Source organism: Equus quagga, unplaced genomic scaffold, assembly GCF_021613505.1.
Source record: "Equus quagga isolate Etosha38 unplaced genomic scaffold, UCLA_HA_Equagga_1.0 203_RagTag, whole genome shotgun sequence".
Taxonomy (NCBI): Eukaryota; Metazoa; Chordata; class Mammalia; order Perissodactyla; family Equidae; genus Equus; species Equus quagga.
This window is the reverse complement of record NW_025798627.1, coordinates 7155373-7173915: the sequence shown is the minus strand read 5'-3', so window position 1 is coordinate 7173915 and position 18543 is coordinate 7155373. Positions and strand designations below refer to the sequence as shown.

The 18543-nt window shown below is 38.4% G+C and overlaps 1 protein-coding gene across 1 annotated transcript in view; it reads right to left on the bottom strand.

Moving 5' to 3' along the window:
• Window positions 1-12952: 12952 nt before the first annotated feature.
• LOC124233448 (tomoregulin-2-like) overlaps window positions 12953-18543 on the bottom strand; it is a 224343-nt gene continuing 218752 nt past the window's right edge. Inside the window, exons 9-10 of the mRNA XM_046650550.1 lie at window positions 16716-16874; window positions 12953-13234 (exon numbers count right to left, since the gene is read on the bottom strand). Coding sequence (XP_046506506.1) covers window positions 13138-13234; window positions 16716-16874 — 256 coding nt within the window. The 3' untranslated portion in view covers window positions 12953-13137. The remainder of the gene's footprint in view (window positions 13235-16715; window positions 16875-18543) is intronic.

The window sequence follows — 18543 nt, the reverse complement described above, 5'->3', positions numbered from 1 at the left end:
TCCTAAAATTAAGACGTCCATAAGTCAGGGAAAAGGTTTTTAATTCCACCCTGAATAAGACTTTAAAAGCGTACAAAAGGTTTTGGTAAAGGGATTCCTTGACGAGAGTCCTTGTTTCTTTTCTTCTCTTTCAAGTATTCATCAGGATGTTCAGCAAGTCTAATCCTGCTGATTGTAGCGCCTTTAATGAGACACAGGACAGCAGGCTGTCTTGGTTTCAACAGGTATGTACTATTTAGGGCTTCACAGACTCTAAGTCAAACTTAGAATTTGACTGTCTGATGTATGACTATCTAGAGAAATTCACAGAGAGTGGGCATTTCTCCCAGGAAATGTAAAGACTATCCAAAACATTAAGCAATATGCTTTGCGCCACCACCTCACCACTTGGCAAGCTTCTGTCATTATTGTACAAGTCCTCAGATCTCTTTGTTTCCTAGACTATATTCCATCTTAAAAAGTGATTAGCTCATGCAACTGATTCTGAAATGCAGCCTAAAACAAGGCAGATTGTGCTTTACTTGGGATTCTCCTTCACTGCCAAAACCCCCTGCTGCCCAAATGCCAGTGTGGTGTAGTGCTTGGGCACAATAGCTGTGGCCATCACCGTGCCCAGACAAGGCTTCTCAAAGGCTGCGCAAAACAGTCACCTTCCCAAAGCTGGCAGTTGTGCTCTCAGTCTTGGGTCCTTGTCATCCCTTCCCCCTACCCCAAATCTCAAGAATGGTACTAAGAATGGAAAATATAAGGAAATGCTAAACTGCAGATTTCCACAATCAATTAGGTATTATTTATCCTGAGAACTTCATTCTTTTTCACCTGGAAAACTATAGTGATATTTGTTAAAAAAAAGAAAAGGAACCAGTGTGCATTATTCATAGGTGGCTTGGCTTCATAGATCTCCTTGCAATTTGTTTTTAGAGCGAGTCTCCACTCAGAGCCGAAAAGTGCATTGCTAACCTTGTGCCTTGGTTCCTGTGTACTCACTGTGGAGGTCCTTGCCATTGGTAAATCCCTTTATAGAGATCTAAGGCTGTCCTTGCACTGAATTTGTAGCTCCTAATATAGTTCTGTCCCCATAGATTCTTCTTGGAATAGTTCACTGGACCCAGGACATTTTGAATGGACCCAATTCACATAACAAATACAACACAATTAAATATCACTGGACCTCCAGTTTACTTTGCTTATACCAACGAGGGAAAGAGTAATCAAATTTTAATAATAAATGGGCAAACACATAATAGTAATGTCTGCAATTAAGAACAGTTTAATCTCCTGTAGCATCTTATAGATTTTTCTCTCTAGCATTTTGGGTCTGACAGATTCAGTGCCTTCTACCTACTAATTATTTTTATTAACCATTAATGAAGCAAGTTCTTTGTATTTGAAATTTTAAAATAGGTCCTTAGAATTAGGTCATTTAAAATAGTTTTTCCTCTCCTTGCTCTCACCTCTTCCCTAGGACAGAGCTGGGCAGGTGAAATCCAGAGGTACCTACTTTCCTCACCAGAGAGCTCTCTGTTTGCCTTTGCTGGTGGTAATTTATTCTGAATACATCTCTTTCATTTAGGGCTGACCTCACGGAAAGCAGGGTTCATTTTACAGTTTCTCCGGCAGTGGCTTTGGAAGTACTGTTCTTTGGTAGCTAACATTTTCCTTTTTTACTTGCATCCCTTCACTTGAATGGCTAATGATAGAATCAGGACCCATGTCTTGAACAAATGAAATCAGACCAGGTACCCTTTGTCCCTTTGTTCCTGCTTAGATTTGTGTTTGAGTTTTATCCTACGTATAAGTTCCCCTTTGGCCATTCTGATTTCTGCCCTGCAGAGCCACTTAAAAAGTTTCCCATCTTTGAGAAAAGGACAGAAATAAGGGATAGTAATAAGAAATAAAACAAGGGCCTGTTTCCATCTTGACTATTCAATGAGTGTGTGTATGCCATCTGAAGGCTCCAATAATGACTTAGCATTCACTCATTTTTTTAAATGAGCTTTGTTAGGCACATTTGTTTGGCAGTCCAGGTAGCCACAAGGCATTGTCCCTCTTATGCTGTTTTGTACTAGGCACTGAAAGGACAGAATGAGAGACAAGGGAAAGAGAACAGCTTTTACAAATGAATCTTACAGTTTGAGTGCCTTTCAGAAGCAACAAATCATTTTTAATCGGACAGCTCCTAATTAAATTGATTATGAGATAAAATGCACCCAATAAGTATCAGGTGCATATGAGTTAAAAAGCCTGGTGGGTTGCAAAAGGCATTTAATGCTCCTAAAACTTTCTGAAAGTGGATGCCCTTGAAATCTCTCATAGCACTGAGTTAAAGATCTCAGCTGGGGGCTGCTGACATGTGTAATGACTATGATTTATAGCACACCAGCTCCATACCACCCTAAGCCCCACCAGTGTGCTGCCTGGAAACTAGTGTGGCTTATGGTGGGTTGGAAGGAAGAAAGGAGGAATAAAAAAGACTCCAAGCCCCTTTTAGTAGCCTCTGTACTATCGGCTTAGACTTCTGGGGCCTCTTTCAGAGACCGGCAACTTTCAAATCAAAGATTATTCAGCTTCTGCTGATTTATACCATAATGGCATAGTTTTGTTCGTGATATATGTGGCCAGTTAGTCCAGGTAGGGTGGCAGAAGCTCAGAGGTGATTTTAATTTCATTCATTCAATAAGTATTAATTGATCACCTGCAATATTCTGAGAATTGTTCTAAGCAGTTGGGCCATATAAACAAGACAGGCTTCTTGATCTCATGAAGCTTAACATTCCTTGGGGTGGAGGGACCAGAGATGAAGAAGAGACAGAAAAATGAGCAAACATGTACACAAACAAGGTAACGTCTGACATGATATCACTTATAACAATTGGAAATTACCTTGTTCAACTCTTTCCCTGGCACCTATATGGTAGGTAGAAAGAGGTATGTGGATAGTGGAGCTCATTAAAATTGGGAGAATGAGGAGGAGGGGAAAAAGGAGAGAAAGGTAGGAAGCCAAAGCCAGTATCCTTATAATATGTTGAAACACATGTGCTGGTTCGGTTCATAAGTCATCTCTGAGGATAATTTCCATGGCAAAATTTCAAAATAATTGGAGCAACGACAGCATTTTTGGAACAAGAATTTGGCTGGCCAACAGGTAACCTTGAAAGATGTATGATTTCTGCCATGCTGGTATCAAACAAAAAGTAGTGGACACAGCGTGATAGGGTGGAACAGAATGGATTATGGTTTGATCTGGGTTCAAATTTTGACTGTAACTAGGTCTGGCTCCGCAACCTTGGACAAGTTATTTACAACCTTACAAGTTGCTTCCCAATTACTTCATCATAAAAATGGTATAATAATAACGTGTCTCAGAGACTCTTGTAAGAAATAAGTGAGCTGGTATTCATAAAGTGCCAAACAATATCTCTCCTATAAGAGATGAGTAGAAAATCAATCTACCTGGGTCTTGATTTTATCCTGTGTCATAAATTGTAATTTTATGTGCATCATACATTATCACACTCAGTAAACCATAGTACCAATTCTTAAAACCCTCAGACGTAGCGAGAAAGAAAAAGTCAATCCTTTAAGGACTGTTTCATTCCCTTATTCTCAGGTCACACAAACAGTTCTGTCTGCAATGGAAGGAGTCTTGATTTTGTGTATTCAGGATCAAATCCAGCATAGTGTTCCTCTGTGGGGCCACTCTTCAAGTCATAGCTTTTGAGGCTTTCTGACATTGTGAAACAACAACTCAACAAAGGATCAAAGGATGCAAAATTCAAGGTTGATTCACGCATTTTAAAGTGAAGGTGTCTTATAGCATCGGGCACGATGTGAAGCAGCTAGTGCCAGCAAGAAGTAACTCAGGAGAAGAGAAAGACCTTGATTTCAGAGAAAAATAAAATCAACAACTTGATCTCTCTAAAGCCTCAGATCCTGACAGAAAAATTTGCAATGATGAAAAGAAGGAGCCAAAACACAGATGACTGGACCAATTTTCCCCCAAACTATCAGGTGACTGTATATTACCTCCAGCCTTTCCAAAGATGTCTTTGAAAATGTCCCCTACGGAAGCCCTCCTGGATTTAAGGGCTCGAAGAAGGTCTCTTCACTTTATGTTCTGCCGCTGAATAAACAGGCAGGGGTTATGAAGTAAAATTATTTTGTACAGTATGCCAAGTGTTTCCACATATTAAAGGCAATTATTGGTAAATGATCTTTTTATAAAAGTTCTTGCTGTGATATAGGTATCTAATTTATTAGGCACAGTGTTTAATGGGATTGCTTAAGAAATTAACTGAGACCCTGAGTTAGGAATGTGTTTTTCCATTTTTCATTTTTCTGAAATAAGGTCCAGTTTGCCTAATTTCAATTTATAGTCCTTTCCTTGCAATGCAATCTGCTCTGAGTATAAGATCTTGCTCTTCCATGAATTTTCCCAGGAGCTCACAGGTTATCTTGTCTCTCTTTTTCTCCTTCCAAGCCTGTTCTTATGGTATCTGGCTCTTCTGCATCCTGGGTGAAAAGAGGGTTGACAACATGGCAAGACGAAATTGCCATCTTTTGTGGTTAGCCTGTGCAGTGAGCATTCAGGCCCCTGGAGGTATTTTTGTACAGCTTTTCAGGGCAGCATTTTCATGTCCCCACTGAACTGATAACGAGGAAACTTCAATGCCTGTTGCCTTCAATCATTTTCTTATTGTGCCAGCTCAATGACTTTTCTTCAACTCCAGTTTTCTGGCACCAGGTCTGGAAAAAAATTCTTTTTGTGTGGGTTGCAAGGAACGTCACTTTTAATTCTCCGTTAATGGGCAATTGGAACAATTCCTTACTCACAGAAAAATTATGTTCATGTTTGTGCAAAAGCGAATGCAGAGAAGTGACAGATGCAAGATAAGAGAAGAGGCAGCCTTTCATCGTTTTCCTGTCCAAGCAGCTTTGGATCACCCTTTGAAAAAAGTACCTTCCTCACTGCTTCTGGAAAACTAGAGACCCTTTCTCTTGCCCTTGGCAGATTCTTTGCCCACACAGTTACACTCTGCACTGCACGCAAAACTTCTGAACCCGAGATCCTTGCTACAAAGACCTCCATTTTATACATTCACATTTCAGGAGAATTGGCTCTTTGCTCTAACGAGACAGAGATTCTGATGACTCATTTGAAATGTAATCCCGATGGAAGGGAAAAAAATGTGTGGTAAATCCCAGTGACTGAAGAACTGGTCTTCATTTGCGATGGGGTCAGTCATACGTCATAAAGAGGCTAAGTGTTAAAGCACATAACGTTTAGAAAGTAGAAGTCCTTTCTCCCTTAATCCCTGCATGACTGTAATTAAGCAGGAGAGTTAGTTTTATGTAAATCATGCATTACTGTAATTGGGCACGAGTGAACACCTGATTTAAAAGAGATGTGTAATGTTATTATGTGGAAGATGGGCAGTGAAGTCTTAAATCTCTAGAGGGCACATCAGCAACGTCCCTGGCTGTTTACAAGACTTTGGTCTATGAGCTTAATTACAAGTCACCCGGCTGGGCTCATGCTGTCCTGTGAAGAACTGAGCCACATGCCTTCCAAAAGGCTAAGAGGTGAACACTGGGGTTTCCAGTCCCATTCCTTTCTTAACCTCCACTTGTAGAGCAGTCATTTTTCTCTTTCTACTCATCTTTTCAAACCTAAACAATACTTTGCAATGGTTTGCTCCACTTGGCAGTTCTGACCCATATTTCCCCAGGCAGACCACAGATAGATTTGTCTTCTGTAAGCAGGGCCCAGTCCGCTTCCATTTTTAGCGTGTCTGTTCTGTGCTGCTCAGGGCTGCTTTAAGACCCCAGGATTCTGTTTTCTACGTGGAGCCAGATCAGATACTCTCCAGCAGCCTGCGTTTGTGATTGCCACAGCACCTCCACAGCCCGGAGGGAGGGCCAGCCTCTGGGTGGAGAGGATGTGCTGTTCCTTTGTTCTCTATCCAGAGAGCAGATCTGGTGCTTTGGACAAGGTTGTCCTGCAGAATATAAAGAATCTAATCTGCATATCTTGAGGTCAAGAATTGGGAAGAAGAAAATATGCACATGACAAAACTTTTAGTTTAAACACATTCTCCTTCTCACCTGGAGGTCCCCAGCAATCATTTTTGGAGTTGTGCCTTGGCCTCATTCTGCCCAGCTTGCCAAGCCAGTTCCTTGCCTACCAATCCTGTGCACGCATCAGGTTGACCTTCAGAGACTGCAGGGCAAGAGGCCTTCCTGGGGTACGGCCTCTCTGCTCCCTGCTCACTTGCTGCCACACCATATTCCTGCGCTGCTGCTTAAGCGCTTCAGACGTGCTTCTTTCTGAAGGACTATGGGAATGGACCATCTCTTAAATTCCTCTTCTCATAATCACCCACTCCTCCCAACCAGTTGTTTGCTATCTCCATCCCTCCTGCCTTCCTCAGCTCGTTCTTGCTCACTTTCTTCTCTTCCCATTCTACATATCGTCATTCTCACTCTGAGCATTCTTACTTGACATGCCATTGGTCCAGAGGTTATGGATGTGAACAGATGGAGTAACTTCTGGCTGAGAACCTTTTTTTCAAGTAAGTAGTAAGGAGCTAAGTGCATTCCCTAGTGGCCATAGTGTTTTCTCTTCATCTTTGTTCCTGTAAAGAGACACCTTGAAGTAACATATAGCACAGCCTGTTAGAAGAATAGACTGTCTTTACCGGATGAGTCCATCCAGGAAAATTCAATATCCTTTTATAATAGCTTCAGCTCACGCGATGGGTGGCAGCTATTTGTGCATTCCTTTATTTAAGTAATATTCTTATATTGTTTTTAACTATTCAATTTTATATTGTATTCAAGTTTGAAAGTTAAGTACTTTTAAATATAATCAAGTGATACATTTTTTAATGAACAAAAGTAAAAATAAGGACATTTCTTAATGTCATTGCTATTGTTATTTAATGTTACTCTACTTACACTAACTCCTGGTTCTGAACCAAATCAGATGCCTCAATTAATGCCCATGACCTGCTTTTTACTCATCCTATACAAGACAGTGAAGGAGACTCCCCGGGTGGGAAACAACTCAGTTCAGAGGTTAGCACCATCCTGAGCTGAGTTTAACCGGAGTGCAAACTGTTGGAGGAGTAGCAGCGTTGGCTTAAGTACATTGAGGGCATGTGATGGTTAAATGGCCAAACCTTTCTCCAGCTCAGGGATCAGAAAGAAGCCTTCGCAGAGTGAAAGAGAAACAAGACATCCTCATCGTGAGTGGAGAGTTAAGCCGCTTTAGCATCTCTGGATTTCGGTAGATTCAGTTAGGCACAGGGACAATTAAGGAGAAACTCTGTTGATGAGGTCCCAATGCTTTATGGGTAAACTTTAGATAGTTGCAGGCTGTGAGACTGAGAATACCTTGTAAGGGGTATAAAAGCACTTACACTAGAAGGGACCCTTGTCAGGAGTATGGGACTTGGTGGAAAATTAGTGATATGGGTGAGAGAAAGATAAAGATGCAAATAGATAGCTCAGAGATCCTCAGCGAAACCCTTTGAAGGCCTCACTGATTCCTGACTGAGAGGGATTGAAACTTACACAAGAACCACACTGTGTGTGTAGTTTGATAAATTATGCTTAAATGACTATGAAACTTTATAGCTTATTCTTTAGTGAGGATTCAGTTTGTGAAAAATTATTTTATTGTCTTATATAAACCTCAATCTATATTTATAGAAATGATCTGAAAGGATATACACGAACTCTGTGGTCTTTATCTCTTGGTGGTAGGATTATTTTATGTTGCTGGCTTATCTATATTTTCAAATTTTACTACTTAAACAAGTGTTATTTATGTAATGTATTTATTAGTAATTTCATGTACTGTGGTGACAATTTGGGACATTACTCTGTGCTTTGTTTTCATAGCTGGACTCATAAAAAGGACTTTGTTTTCAAGACTTGAGTCTAAGAGGAGAATTAAGCTGGGTTGTGGCAGAGGACGGCTGATACCCAGGACAGAGTCTTCTCGATGGGAAGAAGCATGGTTAGGATCCTGAGAAAGGGAGGAGGCCCAGCAAGGGGAGATGCCACAGAGGAAGGGTACAGAGCCCTCTCAAAATGCCCCCTGCAGAATGGGTTGACTGTGTGGGCGCTGAGGACAGCTGCCTCCGGAGGTCACTGTGGCTAAGCTCCCTGTGCAGGGAGTGCCTCTGACAGATCAGGAAGACGGGAAGATTTAGCAGTGGCAATGGGACCACAAGGAACAGACGACCAGGACTTGTTCCTGTTCCGCCTCCCCCATAATACCTGATTAACTCTGAGTTAGGTTCTTATGCTGGATTGAATTTGGTTTGGAAAAATAAAGGCAAGCACTATTTCCTTCACTTCGTACCTGATGCAAGAGAAATAATGAAAATTAATGAAAAAGTTACAAGTAAATGAGTAAGTCAAAATGACTCATATAGTATTACCGGGGATAGATATCAATCAAGGTCACATTCCCAGAGTAGGTGGACCAGCAAAGTCGATTTTTGTCTGGAGTAAGGCTGGCAGGAGGCCTGAATATGACCAGGTGGGCTACACATCACCCTTACTGTCCTGAGGCTGATTTCAAAGGGTCATATTTATTTGTATATTTATGCATCGATTATAAAACCAATACCGATTACTTTATATAATCCTAATCCTTCATATAATGTGGATGCTCATATAAAGATAGCAATTAATTCAATGAAAAGGTTTTTTTTTCTTGATATCCAGATGATTAATTAGATAACTGAAACATCTCCTGTAATTGAGAAACAGTGAGAGTTGGTGCAGGTACTGCATGACTTTGGAAAAGGGAAGTCGCATCTGAAGATAAACGTTAGTAGAGAGTCTAATAGGACTTTGAGATAATCTCTGTCATATTTCGATAGTCTGCACTGAGTGCTCCTCAAGGATTTATGAAAATAGAGAATTCAGCCCTGCAAAGTCTCTGCAATATTGACTCACTCATCCTGTGCCTGGAAACACGCAAGAGGTTTACCGGTATGTGCTTTATCAGAATAGACCTCTTTTAAAGGGGAAAAAATGATCCCTTTTCTTGTTCAGACATGAAGCCAGTGGACCCATTTGAAAAAAATTAGAGGAGCTGCATTGTGTCTTAACTCTATATTGCTTTATTTTTCTAGAATCAGCTCTCTTGCCTCAAAGAGACAAGAGACACTCCTTTGAGTAAGTGTGATTGCTTGATTCCTTCTAACTCTAACCATATGATTTCCATTATGCTTTATTTAAGTGATGACATATGATTTATTCTTCTTGATTACTTAACAACAAATATTTATTATATTCCTAAAAACTAATTTCTACGTATTGGAAGTTTACTCTGTGCATGTCATCATTCTAAGCACAACATGGATTGTCTTGTCTTTTTCTCATAATGGTCATATTGGGTGTGCAAAGACATTTTTCTCCCCATTTTAAATATGAGGCATAAAGAGACTAGGTAACTTGCCCAAGGTTAAGTAGTTAGTAAAGTGGAGCTTAGATTGCGACCAATTTCTCTCTTGCTTCAGAGGCCAAGTTGTAAATCCTACACTCTCCTTGGAGGGACCAAATCTCCAGTAACCACTCAGTCACCTTGAATCACCTCATTCTATTTTTAATTCTTTGAATAGGACTTATAACTTTATAGTTTTGTTGTTGTTGTTGTTTATTGTTTGATTAATCACCTCCACTTCCTTTGCTAGAATGTGAACTTGAGAGCAGAGACCTGTTATCCACTTTATCACCACATAACAGCACCTAGAATAGTGTTTGGCATGGTGTAGGCACCCAATAAATGTTTGTTGAATAAATGGAAACAACTGGCAAGGCATTAATTTTCTGCCTTCTTGTTGCTCCTAGGCTAAGGGAAAGACAGACTTGCATGAACAATTAAGGAATAACATGGAAAGTACTATAACAGAATTAGGAAGACTGCCAAGGGAGTCATGGAGGCTTCACGGATAAGCTGTTGTTTGCTCTGGGTATTGTGGAGAGAAGAAGGGCATGAAGAGAGCATGAGGAGTGCATAAAATCCCAGAAGCAGAAGTCAGAGTCTGTGTGGGGAAAGAGGAACTCATCTCCTGTGTATCTTACTTGAAAAGACATGTCTACTCAGCCTAGAGGGTCCTCTTGCAGGGTCCCCAAGGACTCTGAACTGACCATGATCATAGACTTTGTTACATTCTTTATAATTTTTATTTACCTCTCAGTCTCCTCACAAAGCAGTGAGACCTTTGATGCAAAGAACCAGGATGATCTGATCATGAGTTATTTACAGGCAGGACTCTGCCTTATTTACCTTTGTCTTCTCATAGCTTAGTGTGATGCTAATGATTGGTGGCCCTCAGGACAAGCATAATGTACAACAAGTGTATAATGAATGAATGAATGAAGGAGTGAATGACAGGGCTTACTAGCAGTTTATTTAAAAAGAGTTTTGAATTTAAGTTGCAGATAGGCAGCAAAAATAGTTAATATGGTCTTGGGTAGCAATAATAGAAGTATAGTGCCTGGTTTATGAATATCCAGCATCTTGGAATTACAGAGATAGAAATGATAGAAATTGAGGCCTGAGATGTGAAATAACTTCTCTTGGTTTCACAGCACATCTGCGGTCAAAGTGAGACTTGAATTTGGAGATCATGGCTCTTAGTTAAATTTGCTTACTACTGGTTCTATTATATTCTGTGCTGATCAGACCACAACCGGAGTAGACTGTGCAATTCTGAGCTCCACACTTAAATATAGTGACGAAGTAGAGTTTGTCTAAGCAAGGATGACACAGATGCTACGAGGAAGTGGAAACCATATCACATGAACATCAAATGAGGATGTTAAGGATGTTTCACTTGGAGAGGAAAATACTTGGAACGAAGTCATGGAATGAGTGGGAAAACAAAATATCTGTCCAAATATTTTTAAATACTTGTTACTATTCTCTCTTTGCTCCAGAAAGGAAAAATAGAAGTCATGGGTAGAAACCTTAGAAAGTATATTTCAACTTCTCAAAATAGTCTCAAAATTAGAATTATCCAAGAATGAAATTCCAAATTATAAGAGATATGCAAGTAGAGGCTGGATGAAAACCTGTCAGGACTAGATTGTGAGGTTTTTTAGAGTAAAGATCATATTTTATTTGTATTTCCCTAAGACCTTGAATAGAGGCTGGTGCATAATAAATACTCACGTAAAATGTGTCATACACCTTTTACAAGGGATTCCTTTAGGGGATGAGTGAGCATGGAGGTGAACAGGAATGCACTTTATTATATTATATTATTACTATTAACTCTAAGGACTTCTCCAACACTCAGGTTTATGATCCTTTGATAAAAATTCACGCAAAGTAACATACCAACATTTAATGAAACAAGTCATTTCATACTCTTACAAGTTAAGGTCAGTAGCGTTGTTGTTTCTTTTAAAGTCTACTAAGCTCTGTGATGTTGCATTTTTGCTCTTCCTTTAGGAGGAAGGAGGTTTTGTTTGCCACAACTACTGTCTTACAAAGGAGATCAGTACCAGTTACATCTCTGCACCTATTAACCAAACTAAAATCCCATGCAGAAGTTTAAATGGAGTTTGTTCTGTACAAGCAGCATAGGACCGATTTACGGAAACACTTGAGTGATGGTTGTGCCAATAGAGTCACACTTTTCAAAGTGATGACTAACCTAGAAAAGCAGGTTTTTCACAGAGTCCTAAATCCTATTTAGATTGTCACCTTTTTTAATGTTTTAACAAATATCTTAAATATCACTGTAGGAAACATTTTTCACTGAATACTTTATATTCAGAATGTGTTGATTTGATATTTGTCTTTTTTTTTGACCCAGGAGTGTCATTCCTTTTAGTCCATGCAGAGGTCATTTGAAGGAGGCAAAGAAAAATTTATTTACTATATTAGCCATAGAAAGCTATGAAGAACAAAATGATAATAAGGCAATTATTTGGTTTGATAGTTTCAACTTATTCTTTGAGAATTTTCACAGTTTATTTTTTTTCTAAACAAAGTGGTTATACCTATTTGTATGCTCAAAAATCCATATCAACTTCCCACTAAGGTCTTTCAGATGCAATGCGATTAATTTTCTTTCTTATCGCATCATATAAATATGCTCAAACATATTTCTCTGTTTTCTTGAAACATTATCATCTTAGTCCATTTCAAGTAATTGTGTTGCATTAGCCATAAAGGTATTCATGAGGTATTTGGTTGTGATTCTAACTTCTTTTTAAAGAGCTGTATACTATAAATATAGCAAGGTGCTTCTGAGAATTCATGATTTTGTGTCTCACGTTTAACGATGTTATTAAATTTTTCCCCTAGTTGTTAATTCCGCTGACCTAAATGGAGAAGATTTTGTGTTCTATATTCCTAACATGTAACTTGTTCTGGACCCTTTGGATATATGCACTTCACTGGGAGATTCTAGGATGCTTCCCAAATCAAAACCAATATCTTCTTTCCTTCTCCCTTATGAGTTGTGAAACACTTTCATTCCCCTTCTTCTTTGATTTAATTTATTTGCCAGAGATTTTCTGCTCTGGGGCTGAAGATGGAGGACCAAGGAAGAAATTTGATGAAATAGAGATGATTCAAAGATCTGAAATATTTTATCCTCACTCGATATAAAGTAAATTATTTTTTCTCCTTTCCAATAACCATCATTTCCCTCGATCTTGGAATCACTCAAAACCTAGCCACTGAGTCCTGTATAAACTAATGCTCTGTCTCAAGATCTGGAGAAAGATGAAATACTGGTACCTGTACAGATTGTACTAGCTTGATTATATTTACAGTTATGAGATACCGCAAATTTAAGAATGCCGATTTTTTCTCATCACTGAGTATTTATTATATATAACAAATACATGGGAAAGAAAAAACTATATTGTGTGATATAAATAGTTTATTTACATTACAGAAAAACATCAAGACAATGTATACTATTTCAAATATATCCATACATAATCAAATATAGCTGTAGTACATGTTTTCATTGGTGTAGATTACCACAAATGCAAGGCAACATGTGTAGATCTCTTGTCTTATTCTTTTGTCTATAATACTGTATTGTGTAGTCCAAGCTTTCGGTAGTCCGGCCACTGTGCAACATGCTCCCTTTAGATTAACCTCGTGGACGCTCTTGTTGTGTTGTCTGAACTGTAGTGCCCTGTATTTTGCTTCTGTCTGTGAATTCTGTTGCTTCTGGGACATTTCCTAGAAGGTTGGAAAGTTTACAAATCTTAGTCCAGTGCTATTCTAGAATCACAGAGTGAAGTTGTGGATTAGTCAAGTTATTAAAATATTTCAGATGAAAGAATTTATTATTAGTAGAGGCTGGGATTATTTGGGAAGAGGTTTCTTTCTTTTTTTTTTTTTTGCTTCTCCTTGCAGTTGTCTTTAAGCGTCTGTTGTGGAGGATCGAGGAACAGAGGCAGAAGCTGAAAAGGAAGTTTACCTAGTCCTCAACTGCTTACTCATTAAAGCACAAAGAATGACTCAGCACAATGCAGTCAAGCAAGTCCTGAGCTCATCTAATTTCACTTTAAAGGTCTTCAACAATTTCATATTGTAAATGTCCTAGGGGTGAATGTTGTATTGACATTTCAATGCTGCAAGTTTAAACCCTATCAAACCAGAGGATGAGCCAGCTGTTAATATCTGATATGTAGTGGAAAGGGATCTTGTTTTGTATTAGCCTAATATTATTTTTGTCCATTAATACTGTAAGCTAAAGACATAAATTGGTACCAATTATTTAGCTTCTATAAACAGCTAATATTCAGTCAGATTATCTGTAAAGCTCTGATCTTGTATCTTTTCTCTTGTAATACAAGGATGCTTTGACAATGCAAATAAGAACAACATAAAGTTCATATAAAGTCCTATTATAATATACTGTGGGGTATCAGAGAATATATATTCATATATATGTTTATAGATGAATAAATAAATATGCATAGTATGTGTGTATGTGTGTGTATATATATATATATATATATATATATATATATATATAGTCTTTTCTGGGGGGGAGGTCTGTCAAAATGAACATGGAGCTGGAAGTCACATTTCCAGCAAGTGGGAGATGGAGACAAAAAGACTGAAAATCCAACTTCTCAAGATGGTAACTCTTTTCATTGCAGAACTTGTCTCTAGATGTCCATATTTTTTATGACGCACATTGTATTTAGGAGGGCAGTGGTTTAATTAAAATAGTAAAAAAAAAAACAAGGAAGAGAAATTAGAAAAAAAAGAAAGTGGGAAAAAGAGAAGAGAAAGAAAAGAGGTGGAAAAGGGGAGAGATCAGGAGGGGAAGAGATTGGAAGAAAATAGGAGAGAATGAGGGACCTCAGCTCTGTGAGATTTTGTAAATCTCTTAGCAACTAGATATGTTGGAATAGGTCTTGACAGACACGTGTGGCCAGGTCGCTAGGAAGGAAAGGTTTAGGGCTGTGGGGGAGATGGCCTAAGTGGAAAGTCTAGTTTTTAAGCAGAATGTTTTCAAGTGAATGAAATGAATCCACACTGGGAATAGTGTGGTCTATTGATTAGTACGACTCCTGGAAAGGCTTTGGAAGGCTTGGATGTCCTAGGATAGCATTGAAATAATGCTAATTTAGCTCATACGCTATTTTTCCTTCTCAAAAGTAAACAGAGGACAGGGTTGGTTTTGTTTAAACATGGAAAATGAAAATGTCCATATGCCTTGATAAAATGGCTGGCTCTCATTTGGAGCTCAGTTTAGGTTGTCTTGAGCATCAGAATACACAACATCATGACCTGCCAAGGGCACTATGAGCAGTGATTAAGTGCGCAGGCTCTGACACTAGGCAGGCTGGACTCCATTTCTGCCCTTGTTGCTCAGCAGTGTAAACTCAGCAATTCGTTAACTTCTCATACCTCAGAGTCCCTATCTTAAAAATGGGGATAATTGTTTCTTCTTCATAACATTATTAAATGTATATATGTGTGCCTGTGTGTGTGTGTACACACATATATGATACATACACACACATATAGTATATACACACACAATTCCTGGTGAGGTAAGGACTCTGTGTATTCCAGTTGTGTTTATTATGTATGGAAATGGAATTGTGATTAATAACAGACCTGAAAACATCTGCTAAAGCATTTAAACTTTTGCATTTTTGTCAGTACATGAAGTAGGAAATCAAACTGTTATGAGATTATATCTATTAAATACGAATTTTGTTTTTCATGTACTGATATTCCTTAGATATTAGAAGGCTCCAGACTCTTAGAGTAATGTGGTGCAGTTTCCTGTGTTTTAGATTCTTTTCTTTTATACTCTGTATTTTTGGTTACTTGAGTTATCTTTTTGTTCCCCAGAATCTATTTTAATATAATCCATTGACTCACTTGGCATCTAAACGTGAGAGTCGAGTTGATGAACTCAACTTGGCTTAGAGCAGCACAAAGCTCCAGTCAATGATCTAACCTTAAGCTTTTCTGCCAGGCAAGGATTTATGAACCATATTTTGTCTCTTTCAAGAGCAAATGCCACACTTGTCCTTAAAGAAGATAGTGCAATACAGATACTGAGATATATCATGGTCTTTATTTTCTAAAGATATGATACCTTCTTTTATTTTCCTGTCTTTGGAAAATAATTTTTGGGGAAACATTCTGATTTACTGTGAGCTGTACAAATGAATGGAAGTCTAAATGCCTTGTGAATTTGGCAAAGACCTTGAGAAACTTCCTTGGAACTTTTTTCTCAAGGAAAATGAAATTGGGTCAGAAAGAAGTATCTTCAATAATGCTTCCGGTTAGACAGGACAAAAATAACATGCATTTGATTTAGAATCTAATTCTTGGTTACCATGAATTTACACTCTGGTGAAGTTAAGCAAGTACCTGGCCCCACTCCTTTACTCCAAGTCCAATGTCAGACATCACTGACTAGTCTTGGTTTTGTTTCCTGTTGAAAGTGGATGAGATCTCTGTATCTCTGTCTACCTAGCTCTCCAGGCAACAATGACCATTTGGATTGTTCTTGGGGTTTGATATAAAAGCTGGTTGTGAGATTCGTTGTATGTTTCCATATATCAAAGGTTTTAATGGTCTATAACATAATCTTTCTTGTTATAACTATTTTCTTTGAATTTTGTGATTAAAAGCTATTTTGTCAACTTAAGATAAAAATGCATTTGCTGTTTTTATCAAATATGTTAAAAATGATTATATCTGAGAGTTATACTTGGAAACATACGTACCATAAATGAGAGCTGTAACAATACTTTTCTAGGCCTTATATAGAATCTGTTCTGACCTCATTTGGCATACTGATCTGGGTAAATAAGAAACACTGTTATTTAAATAGTCTGTTAGAAGTTTGAATGAAGACTGACTTTTCATAGTTAAAAGAGAGAAGCATATTTAAACAAAGACTGGCATTATATATTAGAAATAAAAAAAAAAAGACCTTCGCTTAGAAAATAAATAATCCCCATCATAATGCAAAAATAAGGAAAATAATTTGTTCCACTCCAGCATGAAAATCAATGTCTTTTCATTTGGCTATTCAAATGCTGTTATGATGAGGAAATAGGACTCCAGAGAATGGATGGTTGCAGAGTCCATGAAAGGACTCATAATTAGAGTGATCTGATTAAGACAAGGAGGAATAAAGTCTCCCTTTATTTGAATGGCCTTGAGTATCGTTACTGACCTTGTGATACAGAGGACCACCACACAGATGACAGCAATCTGGATCGTTCCAATCACCGCTGCGATTAAGACGTACTGAAATCGTACAGGGCCGGGGACAACGTAGAGAACACTGTAGTCCTTTTTTTCACAGTGTTGGCCAGTATAGCCAGCATCACACCTGCAAGAAATTATAGTGTCCAGTTACCTGTAGCTGCTGGATCCATTTTTGTAGGTGGCCGACAGGCATTTATGTTCATGATGACATTAGCGCTTTTTGTCTCCCTCTCTAAAAAAATGGTGCTTTGTAGATATGGTTCTCAACTACTTATTTTCAACATGACATCTTTGTGTTTTTGGTTTTGAAGATATGTGGGTTCTTTTTATACTTATAATAATGAATTCTGAAGATTGGAGGATTGGTAGATAATTTGTGATGATAATACAGGGACAACAGATGTCCAGGGATAATTTTCTCTCTGTTTTTTTCAGGTGAGCTTTACATTTTATTTAACTTGCTGTTTAATCAACCTAAGTCAACGAGATTATTTGAGAAAAGGTTTGTTTCTGATGACATGGGTAATTAAAAAATAGGGCTATGTATTTATTTAGTTTGGGATAAAGCCTTCTTTATGTTACCATTAGAATAATTGTTGAAAAATATTAGGGCCAGAGGTACAATAAGAGTAATTTCTTTGATTATTATGGTCATAAAGTCTTCTGCTTATGTTAGAGAGTTAAATTTCAGAAGAAAAAAGTAATTATGATGAAGGCAACCCTGTTCTGTAAAACAAGCCCATGTGCTATCCATCTGAGAAGCAACGCTACCTCTCACTCAATCAACCTTCACCAGAAAGCTCAGGGAAACAATCTGCGTGTTAAGATTGACATTTGACAATGAAATGAGAAAACAGCTCACGTAAAAACAATACTAATGGGGAGCTACTTGTCATTGACTTTGTGCAACTATTTGGGTACTTCACTTTGAATTCCTGGTCAGTACATCCTGGGCTGTTTCCTCTCTGCATCAGAAGGGTTTAATGATGGGGATTCTGCTGAGGATGACATGGCAGCAGAAGCAACTTCCCAGTTATGTTCCCTCTGCCTGACTTCACTGGAAGGCAGGTGCTAGTATATTCAGTGAAGGAAAACATGAAAGGAAGCCAGTTCTTGAGGAGAGAGGGAGAGAGAGAGGGAAAGAGAGAGAGAGAGACAGAAGAGAGAAAGACAGAGAAAGGGAGAAACCCCTTTCAATGTATAGCAACACACAACCTATTTCATCATACGCCACTTGTATATTCCTTTAATAAAAACACATTCGTTTTTCCACTTTGGCTTTACCATCTCTGAAATAATTATGTTCTACCATGAATATTCAGCAGATATTTATATTTATTAACTAAATCCAGGCAAGCAATTTCTTTGTGTCTCAATTGAGTTTGAAACTGTAGAGGTGTAGCTAATAATCTCACTATACAAGTCACATGGATAGCAGATCGACAGAAAAGAGTGTGCGCCTAGCAACACCAAGACTGATCATATTTATGAGAAGACCTGAAGGATTTTGAAAAGGTGACCTCCCCAAAGCAACTATGTTATCTAATGGACAGAAAGGCCTCATCCATTCATTTGTTTGAGAAATATTTACTGAGCACCTGATATGTGCAAAGTGTGTTCTGTGCCTAGGGGAAAGTGGTGAATAAAACAGAGGCGCCTGTGTCTTTAAGGAGCTTGTGATGCCCAAAGCACAATTTCAAATTATACTAGAAAAGTATACATAATAATGTGTTGCATAGTACTTGGGTGTGTAAGGCACACACATTTTGTGATTTGCTAGTGGGGGTGTGTGT